Consider the following 16,304-nt stretch of genomic DNA (forward strand, 5'->3'; position numbering starts at 1 on the left):
ACACACACACACACACACACACACACACACACACACACACTCCCAGTTGCCTCCACCTCCAGCCTGCAGGGAAAGGAAATGATTGAGGAAATGATTGTATTACCCTATCATCAATGTAAGGTGACCCACAGCCAGAATTTGTTGATGCCTGGGGCTTTGTATTGTCTAATCTGACCAGATGCCAAAAAAAGTGAATGTTTTAATGTTGCATTGTATTGCTTTAAAATACTTCTAAGAGGTTGTGCACTGTGTGATGGAGCAGAATATTAATACTGTGTAATTTGGGTTTGAAAGCGTTGTACGATTTCTAGCATTCATTTATTTAAGTATTGCTGGCTTGCATCTACTTGCAAGATGTTTTCATGGTAACTGGCACAGTTAGGTTTCTTCTGTTTCTGACTTGAATATTAGATCGGTGCATTGCATGCTTAGAAACTTCCATTGGCTATGAGAGACCATTTCAGTGCTGAATTCAATGTTCAAACCAGATATTTGTTGTCAATGACCTTGTCAGATAATGAATTGAGCATTGCCTGGTAACAATAGTAAGTTGTTTCCAGTAATAAAATCTAAATTTGCCTAGATTTTGATTTAAAAATAAAACCTATGCAAATATTAAGTAGGGGGAAGAGAACAGTCAATGCAGCATGTTTTTCTGGATCTACTTGCCACCATTGCTGCTCCTGGCACATAGAACATTAACTTCTGCAGCGGAGGGAGAAGCCAGGAACTGCCCTCCATTTACCATGGTTGCTTCAGCCATGCCACAACAGTTACTAGCCATGAGGAGACATGCTTTCAATTTTCTTGCCTCAAGAGCCTTCCCATTTTCCTAATGGTTTAATGTATCGACTTTATTGGGCTTAGCTTTATTAGCTCCTTTGAGAATGCTAATAGAAAGGTGGGATATCAGTTTAAGAACAATATACTTGAATGCTCTTAGGAGCACTCTCTTAGTATCAGGTGTGTGTGTCTGGGGTCTTTTTAGCAACTGTGAAGGTAGTACCACATGTTCAAAGGGGAGTTGAGGCATGTGTTTTGATTGTATAAAGTGCTCTTCACGCCACTCTCTAATCATACAGCAAACTACTTAGTAAGTAGTGTTCAAATGCAGATTACACCACACAGATCTTTGTTTCGGTTTTTTAATGGAAAGTGATGTCTTCCTTCAGCGTAGGGTCCATTGCTTTTGCATAAGCTTCCTAACCATAAAACTGCACTCTTTCTAAGGACAGCTGAAATAATGTCATCATGGAAGTTGATATACAGAAGATAACACTTTGAACATTTATTTTTCTAACATAGGTCCACTTTTTAACTCAAGTATATACTTGAAATGCAAATAAAAGGTGGCATCTGAGGTTACTATGAACTAACATGCTGTATTTTATGTGACTCCCCCCTTTTTGCTCTTTTTGTGTACATGTTTGTGTGTTAACTGCCCATATTAAACTGTATGAATAATCTTCAGCATTTGGTTCTGGTTTGAACACTGTCCATACACAGCAAGAATATGAACTTGTTATCTATGTAATAATAGTCTATCAGTTGAAACCATGGGTGGGCAAAAAGTAGGCAGTGGTCTCGTGCTTGACCACCTGAGGCCTGCTGGTTGCTTGGATTCTTTCAAGGAATGCTAGATGAAATAGACTTGATCTAATCTAGCAAAATGCTAACAATGTCCTTAAGCAAGAGTACATACTCAAGATCACTAGGCACAAATTAATTATGCCTTTAACAGTTAGGGATCCGAAAAATGCCCTCTAGTTTTATAAATTGAATACACATCAGTGGTCTGCAGGGATGCTAGTTTCTGTGTGGTGGGGGGTGTTCATCATGCAGAACTGAAGTCAGCCCACCCCTGGTTTAAACCAAGCAAGAGCAAGTAAACATTTTAGCTTTCTGTCAACATGCCTTTCCTCTGCACTTTAAAATCAAAATATACATATAAAATGAAAATTCTGGATCTCAAATCTTGGTTGTATCTGATTAAGTTACATCTTTTTCGCTATGTGAATCTCAAGCTTCTTTTTCGTTCATATTTGCTCATGTGTCATAAGCCATGATGGGGTTTTAAAGAACCCAGAATTTTAAAACTGAATTGATCTAGGCATCATTTGTATTCTAATAGAGAATATATATTACATGACCCATAGAAAGTCTAGACAATATCTATTGTATTATCATAGGGTTGCAGTAATACTTTAACAAGTCAGTGGTCTGTTTATTCATTTCTAAACAGCCGTATCAACTCGTATTTGATGTCCTTTCCTGGAGACTGAATTTTGGAAGCCCACTAGTTCTCACTGTGACTAACCATGGAACATTCCATGCTAACCACGAGAAGCTGGCTGGCTTTGTTAGATCTTCCCATTAGTTTGTCACTTTAACATTGAATATATTAAATAGATCAATAGCTTCCAGTTTGGAATTTGTAAAAACTCTTGTCGGTGCCTCAGTGAGTGCCACACATTCATGAATTATTTTTAGGTTGCCAGAAATATTAATTAATAAGACCCCTTACACACCCTTTACTATTAAGGCCCAGGGAAGGTTACAAAAATAAAATATGTCACGATGAAACAAATAAAACAGTTCAGTATAGAAAGCAATTATAAACAAAGCAATACAGATATTTTTTAAAAAATCCACACATCAAAACAGTTTAACATGGATACAAAACAGATGCAGACTGGGATAGGAAACAATCTAGTGCCAGGAGTTTGTGGAGCCATCACTTCATTTTTGCTTTTGAAAACAATAGCAGGTCCACTTCAAGTGGAAAGTTTAGAAGCCACTGTTGGAATTTAATTGTTAAAGACTTCTAGTGGTAGTACATCACTAGCACCTTACTATAAGTATTTCTACCCTGCCCTTCAGATAATGGAATAAACACCAACTATTCTGGAGCTTAGCCTATGTTTCCAAATGACATGTGCTCCTTTTGTACTTATTGGTCACATGGAGTCAGTTAGATAAATCTTCACTGAATGTGACTTCTCTCTCTCTCTCTCTCTCTCTCTCACACACACACACACACACACACACACACACTTAGCTTACACACATGGGTAGAAGTCGAAAAAGACAACCAGAACGGTTGCCTAAGCCCATTTAAGTTGCAATACTAATGGTCCGAATGCCGTCAGGTTTTTGTTCCTTTTTTAACAGCGCCACACTTCGTCTAGTTTCTGCCGCCTTGCTTGGGCCACTTGCGCTTTCATCATGCCTTCTGCACATTTGTATATAAATATTTTAAAGGGCACTTTTAGCTTAGTGGTATTTGCTTCTAATTTTGGTTTGCTTTTTGTGTTTTTCTTCCTCTTGGTTGTGCTGTTCTTCCCATGATACTGTGCTCACTCTTTCCGTGCATCACCTGTGATACCCCTCTGCTCTACCCACTCAGCTGTTGGTGAAGGGGGTACATGAAACTCTGGTAGCTCAGAGAGTTGTTCCTGCTCTCATTACTCTCTCCAGTGACCCTGAAATGTAAGTTTCCCAACTGTCTTGATACAACTAGCGTCCCTCTTCCAACAGGTGAAGAAATAAACAATCAGGGTATATATATGATAACAAAACTGTAGAACGTATTAAAAAACAAACAAATGGGCACTTACCTTGCTCTTTAGAAAAAAATCTCCTTCCAAAATAAAGTTGGTGAAATTATTGCAATAATTGGAAAACAAATGGTGCAACTTTAAAAGTCGACACTCTTGGGCGCAGACAACTGTAGGCAACTTTCACGTGCCAAGCGCCACCTTGTTGATGTTTGTTTCTTCAATGCCGAAGAGGGATGCTATTCTCACTAACACATTATTGCCAGTAAATGCTGAAGCATGAGCAGAGTCCTTAACAGTGTTAATGCCCTGTGTGGGTGACTAAACTCAGAAAGGCCAGTGAGTCTGCCTGCCCATCCTCAGTCACAGCTAACTTAGTTATCCTTCCAGTTTAAAATCATTTTTATTGCATGTTGACTGGTTTACAGCTGACTCTCCGAGGCATGAGTGAAGCCTTAGTTGACAAGCGGGTTGCTCCGGCCCTTGTTACCTTGTCCAGTGATCCTGAATTGTGAGTTTCTGAGTGTGACCTGTCTGTCTGTCTTGTTCCTTCCTCCGCCCCCCCCCCACCCCACTTTGAGCATTTTGCTGGTCTGTAATTTTGTCATTGCTAGAAACTAATACATCTTCAAGTACTAACTATGAAATTCCATTAATTTTAATTGAAATCTGCTTTAATCTTAAGGCTGAAGAACTCTTCTGCTTTGTTTCCTCTTAGCTCTGTAAGAATAGCCACAATTCCTGCTTTTGGTACCATCATGGAAACGGTCACCCAGAGAGAGGTAAGATGCCTGCATAATGGACTAGGGTAGCTGTTCGCAGATATTGGCCACTAAACCCTGTAAGGGCTATCAATAACTTTTTTCAGATTAACAAAGAGCCCGTAGTCTTAGAATGGTAGATAAAGGATGCTCAAAGTCTTTTTAAAGTGAACCACAGAGAAAAGAAACAGTACAGAAGTCAGTCCCTGCCTGCAAGCTTGCCGTCTATTAGACAGAACACAGAAGAGGGATAGGGAGGGAGAGGACTGTGAGCTAATTTAGGCACCAGTTCTGAGAAGTTGCATGCCTTAATTGATTAGAATGGATAGGCAGCTCTTGCTCATTTTGATCATGGACCCGGTGAACTGCTGTAGAGCAGGCCTGCATATGTCCCAGAAAACGGTTTCCCATTTCTTTTGATATATTGGAGCTCAGTGGAAGCAACCAAGCAGAAAGTAATAATAATGAGGGTATAGGTGTTTATTCAAAGCATTAATCTATTCAAAGCATTAATTTTTTAAAAAGATAAATTTCAGGCATCATTCCCCTCCTTCTCCTCTCCCTGCCTGCCCCCTAAATTTGTTCTAGGAATTCCTCCAACCCCAAAACAATTTGGGAGAGGAAATTCTGTTGGACAAACAGAAATCTTTGCACCAGTAGGAGCGCTTCGGTGAATACCATATGTATATAATATATATAAGCGCTGTTAAAACCTTTCAGTCTAATTATTGAAACTGAGTTTTGAGTGGTAAAAAATCTGTAGAGTTTGCATTCTTGTAATTTTAGCTTGTTCCTGATTTTCTAAAGAAAAATATTTGAGGAAATGCAACTATGAATTTTGTACTGACTCATACTTATATTCGGAAGCTGAGTAAGTAGTAGTAAAGTAGATCAGAATTACTAGGCTGAAGTTCAGAACAGTCTACGGTTCAGTTCAATCTAATTAATATACTCGCATTTATAATGGGAATGTGATTTGAGAACAGAAATTAAACAGTGAGCACTCAAGACATCAGTCAGGATGGATATTCAAATGAACACAAATTTGAAGCCAAGGTGGCTGTATGAAAGCATTTATTGTTTATGGCATCAAAATACTAATTGAAAAAGACAACCCTGCAGTAGTGGGGGGAGCTCATATTATATACACAGATGTCCTCAATGGAGTGTTTTTTCTACTTAGTTTTATTTAGTTTTGCTTTTCTTTTACATAAAAGTATTCATAACTTCTGTTTCATTTCTTCTTAAGCTGTTGGAAAGGGTTAAAATGCAGTTGGCCTCTTTTCTGGAAGATCCACAATACCAGGACCAACATTCTTTACACACAGAAATCATAAAAACCTTTGGAAGAGTTGGGCCAAATGCTGAGCCAAGATTTCGCGATGAATGTAAGTTGTCATGATGGAAAACAAACCTTGATTTTCTTGCAGTTCTGCAAATACTGTAGCTCAATCTTGTAAGTTGAAGTATTGATGATAAATTTCTTGTTGAAAATTTATTTTTCCAGTTGTTATTCCACACTTGCATAAACTCGCCTTGGTCAATAACCAACAGTCTGCAGATTCAAAAAGATTGGATATTGCTACTCATCTCTTTGAAGCCTACAGCGCTCTCTCCTGTTGTTGTATCCTTGTTTGGTTTTGAATATCGCAACAAGTCATTTAAAAGACTACTCCATTGTGCTTTGGTAATGAATCCATTTGCACGGAACTCTGAAAATATTGCAGCTAGAAAATCCAACCCTGTAGAAATTCACAGTAGCAGTTCATCAGAATCTCTTCCTCTTCCTTTCCGCTTCTGCCCTGGGGGGTCACCAGGTTTTCTAGAGAAGGAAAGAGGAAGCCCCAGGGACAGAAGCTCTCCATAGTAGAGGAAGGGAAAGAATTAGTGGTATGACATGGGCACTTAGCAGGAAAGACAAGGAATGCTTAAGAACTGGGGCGCTAGGGCAAATAGGAAACAGTAGGAAGACTAGGCAGTAATGATTTCCCTGTCACATATTGTGTGCCAAGCGCTTAATTATTTCTCTACTATGAGAATATCTTTAATGAATACAATCGTACCTTGGAAGTCGAACGGAATCCGTTCCGGAAGTCCCTTCGACTTCCAAAACCAATTGGAAACCAGCCGGACGTTTGGCTTCTGAAAATCGTTCAAAAACCAGAACACTCACTTTCAGGTTTCGATCGTTCAAGATCCAAGGTACGACTGTATTTAAAAATATGCACTGGGAAGACATCAACATGAGGTGTGATATAAAGAAGTCTTTATAAATGTTTGAAAAATTTCTGTACTTGTCACTATTTCTCTCTCCTCGTGTCTCGCCTGTTATCAAGTCCTCCTGAAACTATTTTGATATTGGAAATCCATTGTGTTTGACAGTAACCATTTCCAGTCTTTCTTTGTGTTTACCCCAAGGAGACAATATACTGGCATTGAGAGAGTTAACCCTTTGAAAGGAAAACTCAGAAATTAATGTGCAAAAATCATTATACTCTTTATCTTCTAATTTTGACTGGGGCAGGTGATGGCAAGCCAATAATTTTATGTTGGACCTTAACTGTTTGTCTTCTAGTTATTTCAGAGGATTTAATGGTCAATCACTTTTTACCTGGACTCAGGTGTTTACGAAATGACATGGAATCTCTCTCGCCAGAACATGAGGTGAGTAATTGAAGCTGCCATTCTTGCACAGCTGAGTTTTGAATAGCAAAAGAAATCTGGTGATTCATCATTCCATATTAAATAGCCAACAAAAGTAAAAATACTTTCCATCATGTAGGCCCAACCTAATGATCTAAAACCTGCATATTTTCTCTTATCCCTTCCCCATCAATACAAAATCTGTACCCAAAGACTTTCTTTGTGCAGAGCCAACGTAGTCGGGACCATAGTGAAAGTTGCAAAAGGCCAACAGGAAAGATAATACCTAAAGTTCCTCACGTTTAATTTATAATTGCTGCCATCTATAAATCACTCCTTCTAATAGTGAAATCAGGCAGTGCTAACATGAATGGAGTAAAAGGGAGCCTCTGAACAAACAAGACAAGATACCAGCATTACTTGGGAGAACACAAAGCTTTGGAGAAATACTGTACACCAAATTTTTAATGAGAAAAGCCTATGAGGGCAAAAAACTCCAAAAGCAGTGAGTGAGCATGCTCAGTGGCCACAGAATGTTGAGTACCGGCAGTAGTGACCGTTTTGCACACGTTCAGTTGGTGCGTGACTGTCGGTGTGAAGGTCCTTTTGGACCTGGAAGAGGGCAGAATGGGGATACGGCAGGACAGGGTGTATGTGTACTCCATCGACACGCACGGGGGCTAGGAACGCAACCCCTGCACAAATCGGGGGTTGCCTATATTTACTGGAAGGAAAAAATACCAGGAAATTGGAGCTGTTAAGGAGCATACTGATTGCCAGTTAAGTACCTGAAATACAGTATGGCAGCTTCAGTTGCACAGGCACCATGTGTCTATTCCAATGAACATACAAATCTGAGTCTTAGTTCCATCACTCTGCCACTAATAGTCTCCCAGCTCCAAGGTAGTGTTGAAGCTGAAACTAACCACAGGATAGGATACCATACAATACCATATCAGTATTGTCTAAATACCACCTATAGGGAGTTGACCCTCAACAGCTCTTATTTCCTGGCCTTTTGGTGCTTGAGCGAACAAGGAAAGCACTTAACCGTATTTACTCAAATGTAATGTGCGCCTTTTTTTGGCCAAATTACTTCGCGAAAATTAGGGTGTGCATTAGATTTGAAGGCGCTGGCAAATACTTCTTTGGTTTCAAGATTTTGAAAATTGAGGTGCACATTAGATTCGATGGCATATTAGATTCGCGTAAATACGGCAATACAGCTTGTTAAACCAAAAGGATTTCTTTGTTAATTGAATAGACTTTTATCTGACCAAACAATGCCATTCTATGTGTTGGGAGTTTTTTTGGGGGGGGGCTCATTACGCACACATGCACAGAGCTGTTGCCCATGAAACAGTTTCAAAGTTGGAAATAGTTTCTTGATATAAAAAGGGTTCTGTGTCCCTGCACTAGGTCAGCAATCAGACCACAGGAACACATGAAACCATGAGGTGGGACACCCATTAAATACTTCTGACATTTTGTAGCGCAGCCTAGGCATGTTGTATCCCACAACTGGAGTTGTACTGGTCATGACCTAGCAAATCTGGCACCAAAGGTGCACAGTTGCATTGGTAAAGAGCACAAGGGCATGACGCAGAAGTTAAATCCGTCTGCACAACAAACCAGTGAGGGCACAACGTATATGCCACATCTACAGGAAAGGAAAACATCTCTCACCATCAACAGAACAGTCTCTCTCTGCTCCATAGCAACAGCCAAAAACATGCCACCCACATTATTCTGGAAAACAAAATACCACAGGCAGAGGAGGAGAAATGGGAATGGAACACACTCCCTCAAGCAGCCGTCATAGCATGCTTGCAACAGATCAGGCACAAAATTTGGAGCGGTTGCAGCATGTAAGCATATGCCATCACTCTTCTCTTTTTAAAAGAAGAAAGATGCATGATTGCAGAATTACTAGGGTCCTCAGTGCTGGTTACAGTGCTACAGTGGCCTGGTTTGAATGATCACTCAAGGCTTCATCAGGGCCCAGCGCTCCTCCTTTGCCCCTCCCCTTACATGCCACTTCATAGCTTAGTTTCTGGTTTCTGTTAAGTCAGATTCCCCTGTTGCTTCTGAACCAAAGAATCATAGAATCATAGAGTTGAAAGAGACCACAAGGGCCATCGAGTCCAACCCCCTGCCTAGTCAAGTTGAGTGCGATCAATTCCAATCTGTTACCTCCGAGGATGTGGACAGGCTGCTTGGACGAGTGAAACCAACCACCTGTCTCCTGGATCCTTGCCCATCCTGGCTTATAAAAGCTAGCCGGGAAGGACTGGGCGATGGGCTTCGTGGGGTGATGAATGCTTCCCTCCGTGAGGGAGTCTTCCCAGACCCGCTGAAAGAGGCGGTTATTAAACCGCTTCTTAAAAAACCATCTTTAGATGCGGCCACGATGGCCAACTATCGCCCAGTCTCAAATCTTCCATTTTTGGGCAAGGTGATTGAGCGAGCGGTTGCCAAACAACTCCAGGCACGCCTGGAAGAAGCGGACCATTTGGATCCCTTCCAGTCGGGATTCAGGCCTCATCATGGGATTGAAATTGCCTTGGTCGCACTGGTTGATGATCTCCGGCGGGCTAGGGACAAAGGTGAGAGCTGTTTCCTAGTTCTGCTGGATCTCTCAGCGGCATTTGATACCATCGACCATAACATCCTTCTGGACCGTCTTGAGGGGCTGGGAGCTGGGGGCACTGTCATACAGTGGTTCCGCTCCTTCCTCCTGGGCCGTGTTCAGAAAGTGGTGGTGGGGGATGAGTGTTCAGACCCCTGGGCTCTCACTTGTGGGGTGCCTCAGGGTTCTGTCCTCTCCCCCATGCTTTTCAACATTTACATGCAGCCGCTGGGAGAGATCATCAGGAGGTTTGGGCTGGGTGTTCATCAGTATGCGGATGATACCCAGCTCTACCTCTCTTTTAAATCAGAACCAGTGAGGGTGGTGAAGGTCCTGTGTGAGTGTCTGGAGGCGGTTGGAGGATGGATGGCGGCTAACAGATTGAGGTTGAATCCTGACAAGACAGAAGTACTGTTTTTGGGGGACAGGAGGCGGGCAGGTGTGGAGGATTCCCTGGTCCTGAATGGGGTAACTGTGCCCCTGAAGGCCCAGGTGCGTAGCCTGGGAGTCATTTTGGACTCACAGCTGTCCATGGAGGCACAGGTCAAATCTGTGTCCAGGGCAGCTGTTTACCAGCTCCATCTGGTACGTAGGCTGAGACCCTATCTGCCTGCGGACTGTCTCGCCAGAGTGGTGCATGCTCTGGTTATCTCCCGCTTGGACTACTGCAATGCACTCTACGTGGGGCTACCTTTGAAGGTGACTCGGAAGCTACAACTAATCCAGAATGCGGCAGCTAGACTGGTGACTGGGGGCGGCCGCCGAGACCATATAACACCGGTCTTGAAAGACCTACATTGGCTCCCAGTACGTTTCCGAGTACAATTCAAAGTGTTGGTGCTGACCTTTAAAGCCCTAAACGGCCTCGGTCCAGTATACCTGAAGGAGCGTCTCCACCCCCATCATTCTGCCCGGACGCTGAGGTCCAGCGCCGAGGGCCTTCTGGCGGTTCCCTCATTGCGAGAAGCAAAGCTACAGGGAACCAGGCAGAGGTTCTCAGTAGTGGCGCCCGCCCTGTGGAACGCCCTTCCAGCAGATGTCAAAGCGATAAACAACTACCTGACATTCAGAAGACATCTTAAGGCAGCCCTGTTCAGGGAAGTTTTTAATGTGTGATATTTTACTGTATTTTTGGTTTCTATGGAAGCCGCCCAGAGTGGCTGGGGAGGCCCAGTCAGATGGGCGGGGTATAAATAATAAATTATTATTATATTATTATTATTAAGTTCTTAACCCGAGGTACCACTGTAACGCTTAAAATTAGTAGCGGATAACCATGTGGTTCCATAGGAGTTGGAATTAAAAACATACAGTAGGGCAATAGCTTTATTAGGAATCAGCCGGAATATCACAGGATAGTGAGCAAACTAAAGTTATACAAACCAAATAACCAGGATGCACGTTGAGCTTCCTTTAGGCATGCCAGGTTCTGAGATCTTTGTTCTAGCTTTTCACTCCCTGCTTTAGTACAGAAGGGTATTCATTCCTGTTCGTGTTTTTCCTCAGAATGGAATGATACATATATGTGTACATATCCATGACACAGTATCTCTAAGTGAAATAGTGTATCGCAGTTAAACCTCACTAGCTGTGATCACAAAGTAAAAGGTATATTAAGACACTCTCTCAGTGATTTGACTTTCAGTGATTTGACTTTGATGTGTATACAAACATTGCAGTCTTCAAATATTACTTAAAATGTGAGGTAAGTAAAAGTTTTATCACTTATCTGGTTTCCTCTTCATTCACAGAACATATATAGTCATTACCCGGAAGTATATTTAAAACAGTGTATGTTCAAACTGCAAAATTGTTCTGCTTTTTGTCCTAGGTTATTTTAAGCTCCATGATAAAGGAGTGTGAACAGAAAGTGGAAAATAGGAGTGTCCAAGAACCGCAAGGGTAAGGCGTTGGTTTATCACAAGTTAGCATCTTCCTTCATTGTGTAAACAACATTAATCAATTGTAACTAGGTTGAAATACCACATTTTCGGCCTGGGCAAGTTTGCTTTTATTTTAAAATAAAGCACCAACAGCACTTCTGCTACTTTCTGCAAAAGTCCAGCAAGAATGATTAGAAACCACACTTGCTTCCTTCTTCATGTAGGAAACGAGAGGCAGTTCCTTTTCCTTCCTGTTTTGGTTTTTTGCAAAAGCCAGCAGGGAAATGCAGTGGGAACTTTCTCCAAAAGCCCAACTCATTTTTATTTTTCTAAAAAATCCTCCTCTGAAAATGGGCAGGGCAGGAAAGGTAAGGTGGTTTTGCACCCAAATTGGGGCTTTTGCAGAAAGCGTCACCTGAGTCTTGCTTCCTATTGCAGCAGCCGAATGTGACAAGAAGAAACTTTTTTTATTCTCTGTCCTACATGTGGAAAAGAAGCTGTAGGTTTTTTCACTGTTACGCTTTTCTTGCTGGAGGCAGCAATAAAACAAAGATGGCACTTCTTGCTGAAGCTCAACTCATGATGGGAACAAAACCAAGAGCAATATTCAATGAATGCTACCCATGAGCACAAAGATTTCTCCTTGCACAACAGGCCTTCCCCCCCGCTCCCCCTGCATGCATGACTTCCGCCCTACCCAAATGTGCTCCAGAGGCTTGGGGGAACCTCTATAACAAATTTAGGGGGCATGCAAGGAGAGGGTGCAAACGTGCCATTGTGCAAGCAGAAATGCTTGTGCTGACAGAACGTTCACTTAGCGCTGTGGTCTAAACCACTGAGCCTCTTGGGCTTCCGATCAGAAAGTCGGCGGTTCGAATCCGTGCAACGGTGGTGAGCTCTCGTTGCTCTGTCCCAGCTCCTGCCAACCTAGCAGTTCGAAAGCACACCAGTGCAAGTAGATAAATAGGTACCACTGCGGCGGGAAGGTAAATGACATTTCTGTGCGTTCTGGTTTCCGTCACAGTGTTCCGTTGTGCCAGAAGCAATTTAGTCATGCTGGCCACATGACCTGGAAAGTTGTCTGTGGACAAACGCCGGCTCCCTCGGCCTGAAAGCAAGATGAGCACTGCACCCTGTAGTCGCCCTTGACTGGACTTAACTGTCCATGGGTCCTTTACCTTTTATCTTACAACCCCATATCTTTCATCTACAGATATAAGAGAAGGAAGGACAGGTGACTCCCATCCTTTCTCATTACCTTGCTGCTTCTGCCTTCTGGAAAATCCCGATTGAAGGGAAAGAGACAATCCAATCTTTTCTTTGTGGAGAGCTGGGGGCGCAGGGAAGGGGGTGAATGATTCCTCTCCTTTTTCACTGGTTTAGTGTAAGAAGACACCAAAAGGGAGGGCTCCTTGTACCTTTCTCAGAATCCATCACAAGGGCAAACTCAGGGGAAATCCCAAGAATCAGGCCTAGGCTAAGACAACTAGATTCTTTAATAAGTGGAAATGATTATGATATTGGGCAACAGCTGACTGTTGTAGCATCCTGCAAAGATCTATACATATAAACATATTTCCACACAAACAGCTTTATTGTTGGATTGAATGGCCTTTCCCCGACAAATCAAATTAATTAAATTTCTAATTACCTTGCCATTATTACGTTAATGGGGCTGCGACACTTAAAATTTAGGTAGCTGGAAATAAAAATTAATGGTTCAATTTAAATTTTAACTACCAGTAGCATAACAGGGATATTCAGTATGGAAGGAAAGGTTTTGTTTTTCTCCTCCCCCCCCAATTCTTTTAAATAGCACCTGGAATGGAAACAAAAATTCCAAGTATATTTGCACTTCAAACCACTTGTTTCTTCTTTTTTTAATCTTCTGACTCCATGCGTGTTTTTGCTTCCCTCCTTTTTCTCTTAGCCTCGGTTTGAGGACAGGCAGGTGCACTTAAGATCATGGGCTGCCAGCTATCTTAACTTTGAGGAGGTTTAGTTGGTGGGTGGGGTTTTGCTTGGATACTTGCTCAGAGTTTTGAAAGCCATTGTTTTAAATGGTTTTACTTTTTAACACCAGCCTCTTGAACTTACTTATAGGACCCGGAGCTACCTTAGACCAGGTCAGGTTCTTGGTCCCTCTAACTGCATACTGTTATGTTTGACAGCAGGGTTCTGTAGCTGTGTCGTTTCAGCTAGTTTTAACTGATGGGTTAACTCACTTTTCCTTTCACTCCCCCTTAGCTCTATGTCAATTGCATCAAGCCTCGTGAGTGAAGACACAAAGACCAAGTTTCTGAACAAAATGGGCCAGTTGACCACTTCAGGTGCCATGCTGGCCAACGTATTCCAGAGGAAGAAATAAATTAGAAAAGGAAGTCCTTGTAAACACTGAAGAGACCTCATTTAAGACTGGTTCCTTGTACTTGAAGTACTTGCCTTTTTATTTCCCCGTCTTACGTTCTTGTAGTATAATTTTACTCTAACCAACAAAGATATTTGCACTGCTCTTGAATATTGCTACGTATCTGTTAATTTGGGGTTAAATGTGGTTGATTATAAAACTAAATTAAGTCTGTATCAAGTCCCTGTTCTGTGTTCTCGTCTTTCCAGCATATATATATGGTTTATATATATATATATAATGGGGTTGTTTTTTTATTTCCTGATGGGTTCTCGGCTGATATCTGTATTATACATCAAACTGTTATGGTGGTACTTAAAATAATGTAAATCTGAAGTCACGGTCATGAAGTAATAAAAGTGGAGATTACTTATGTATTTAAGTTATAAGAAGATAATGCAGAATTTTTTAATGTTTCTAAAATGAAAGGCAAGAGCCACCAGCACAAGTCTGATTCCTGGATTGTTTTTGTAAGTTATTGTATATTTGAATTAAAGAGTTAGAGATTATAATGTATAACAGAACTGCTTGCACTACAAGTCTCAAAAGAGGACCAGATTATTCTAGAACTGATGGATAAACCAAATTTTTGAGATAAATCTTGTGCATGTATTGGCATTTTTAAATGTGTGTGAAGCAGCTTAGTTATTAGCTGCCCTGCTTTAGACAGCACATCCCAATGAGCAGAGGCAGGGGGTGGGGGGTGGGAAATTTTATTCCAGTGCAGTCCTAATCATGTTTACTGATTTCAATGGGGCTTCCTTCCAGCACAGAGTGTGTATAGTATTGCAGCATGAAGTGCGATGCTGCCGTGCGAAAACATTTTATCTGCATAGATGCTCCCCACAGCAGTGCTATGCTTCCCCCCTACGTGTCACCCTACAAATGTACAGTGTCTACGTGCCAGAGCAACACCTGCCTTGGCTACTGATGCTGCGTGTGCTATGGACATAAGTTGAGCAGGGCGTGGGGTCAGCACCTTCTCCAGTGGGATGCTAGATGTGTCAAGTGGCTACATGGACATGTCCTTTCCCCTTGGCTAGTATCTCGTTTAAGTCAGGCCTGAGGGTCTGCAGGGCGGCAGCATTCAAAGAGCACGTTGTATTTGATCCACGACGTACTACATAGCAGCACTCCAGCGACTAAAAGCAATAACTTGTTTCGCCTTCGACACCAATTAAGTTGTGAGGTTGTTGATGCAATGTAACTTTAAAGGGCCTTTTGAATTATGTAAATTTAATGTAGACAATGTACAGCGTGGTTTCTATCCCAGTAGCCGTCTCTGTGCTAAGGAGTGGTTCGTGGATCGAGCAAAGCCTTCCATCAGTTGGAACGGGAATCAAGCTGACCTTCGGTGATTTCTCTGGTCGTGCCGGAGAACCTCCCACCCGCTCTAGCACAGATTTCGGATGGGGATGGGGATTTGCCAACGATTGCCTTGATTCCTTCTCCACTGACTAAACACTCCATGGGATCAAAGAGCCTTATGTCAGCACAATGGGGTCCAACCCTGTGTATTTCTTGAGAACTGTTGTCAATAACTTTTAATGCTGACTTCTACCACAGTTTTCATCATTGAGTATGTAACAGTTGCTGCACCCTTGCAGCATACTTGTGCAGTAAATTGGGCCAGCAGCCAGATTTGCCTGAGGCCTCGCAGGGTTTCATGGCTGTGTGGAGATGTGCTCTGAATGCAAAACTGTCGCCACTGCATCTTTCTCTTCTTAAAGCTCCGGCATGCTTCTTTACAGAGCTACAAAGATAGAGGTAAACATTCCATTTAAATATTGCTGTGTTATGTAAACTCTGTTTTTGCGAAAGGGGTGTTAAACTTGATTGGTGTCGGTGGGCACAGGCCCAGTTCCTCTGCTATTTCTTTGCAAAGAAACGGCTGTACTGATAGCACTCTATATGTAGGAGTCACTAGGCCAAGAATCTCACTCTGGCATTAAGCCTAGCAAATGGGCTCAAGCCTTGCCAAGCCCCGGTCACATCCCCTGCATGTTCTGCAATAAGAAATGTAGAGACTGTTCGGTGGAAGATCTGTGAGACCAGTACCTTCAGCAATCACTGCAATTCCTGTTCAGAGCACTGGCAAAGAGAGTAAAGGGGGCACCAGCTTTAGGCCTCCCAGAGCTCCCATTGTATCCGACCGGGTGGGGGCAGTATGTTTATCTTTTCAGATACCTGTCATATCTGTAACAAAGGACCTGTTTTGCAGATGCCGCAGCTTTCATTTTTTGAATTGTATACACTGACATTTTTAACAATTCCCTATCTCGGTTACTGCCAGGTGTGCTGATTCTGTTGCAAGTTGTTGTCTTAACAGACTATCTGATTATGAAATGTTGGGAGACATTCCTGAGGAATTGGAAGTGGCTGTGTCTCTTGTCCTTTCTTGAGTTAAATAAAATGTTTTGCATA

At 42.1% G+C, this 16,304-nt stretch overlaps 1 protein-coding gene across 5 annotated transcripts in view; it reads left to right on the plus strand.

Annotated features, from left to right (window-relative positions):
• The window catches only part of RELCH (RAB11 binding and LisH domain, coiled-coil and HEAT repeat containing), a 63,132-nt gene extending 46,828 nt beyond the window's left edge, over positions 1-16,304 (plus strand). For 3 of the 5 annotated variants that reach the window (XM_083623711.1, XM_083623713.1, XM_083623714.1), the window contains 7 exons: positions 3,407-3,489; positions 4,276-4,339; positions 5,568-5,706; positions 5,826-5,942; positions 6,894-6,982; positions 11,422-11,492; positions 13,721-16,304. In XM_083623711.1, the coding sequence (XP_083479837.1) occupies positions 3,407-3,489; positions 4,276-4,339; positions 5,568-5,706; positions 5,826-5,942; positions 6,894-6,982; positions 11,422-11,492; positions 13,721-13,841 (684 nt within the window). In that variant the 3' untranslated portion in view covers positions 13,842-16,304. Of the gene's footprint in view, positions 1-3,406; positions 3,490-3,985; positions 4,069-4,275; positions 4,340-5,567; positions 5,707-5,825; positions 5,943-6,893; positions 6,983-11,421; positions 11,493-13,720 lie in introns of those variants that run through there. The other 2 variants (XM_083623712.1, XR_014550581.1) reach the window with 2 other exon arrangements.

Source organism: Podarcis filfolensis (assembly GCF_964270895.1).
Source record: "Podarcis filfolensis genome assembly, chromosome: 7".
Classification (NCBI taxonomy): Eukaryota; Metazoa; Chordata; class Lepidosauria; order Squamata; family Lacertidae; genus Podarcis; species Podarcis filfolensis.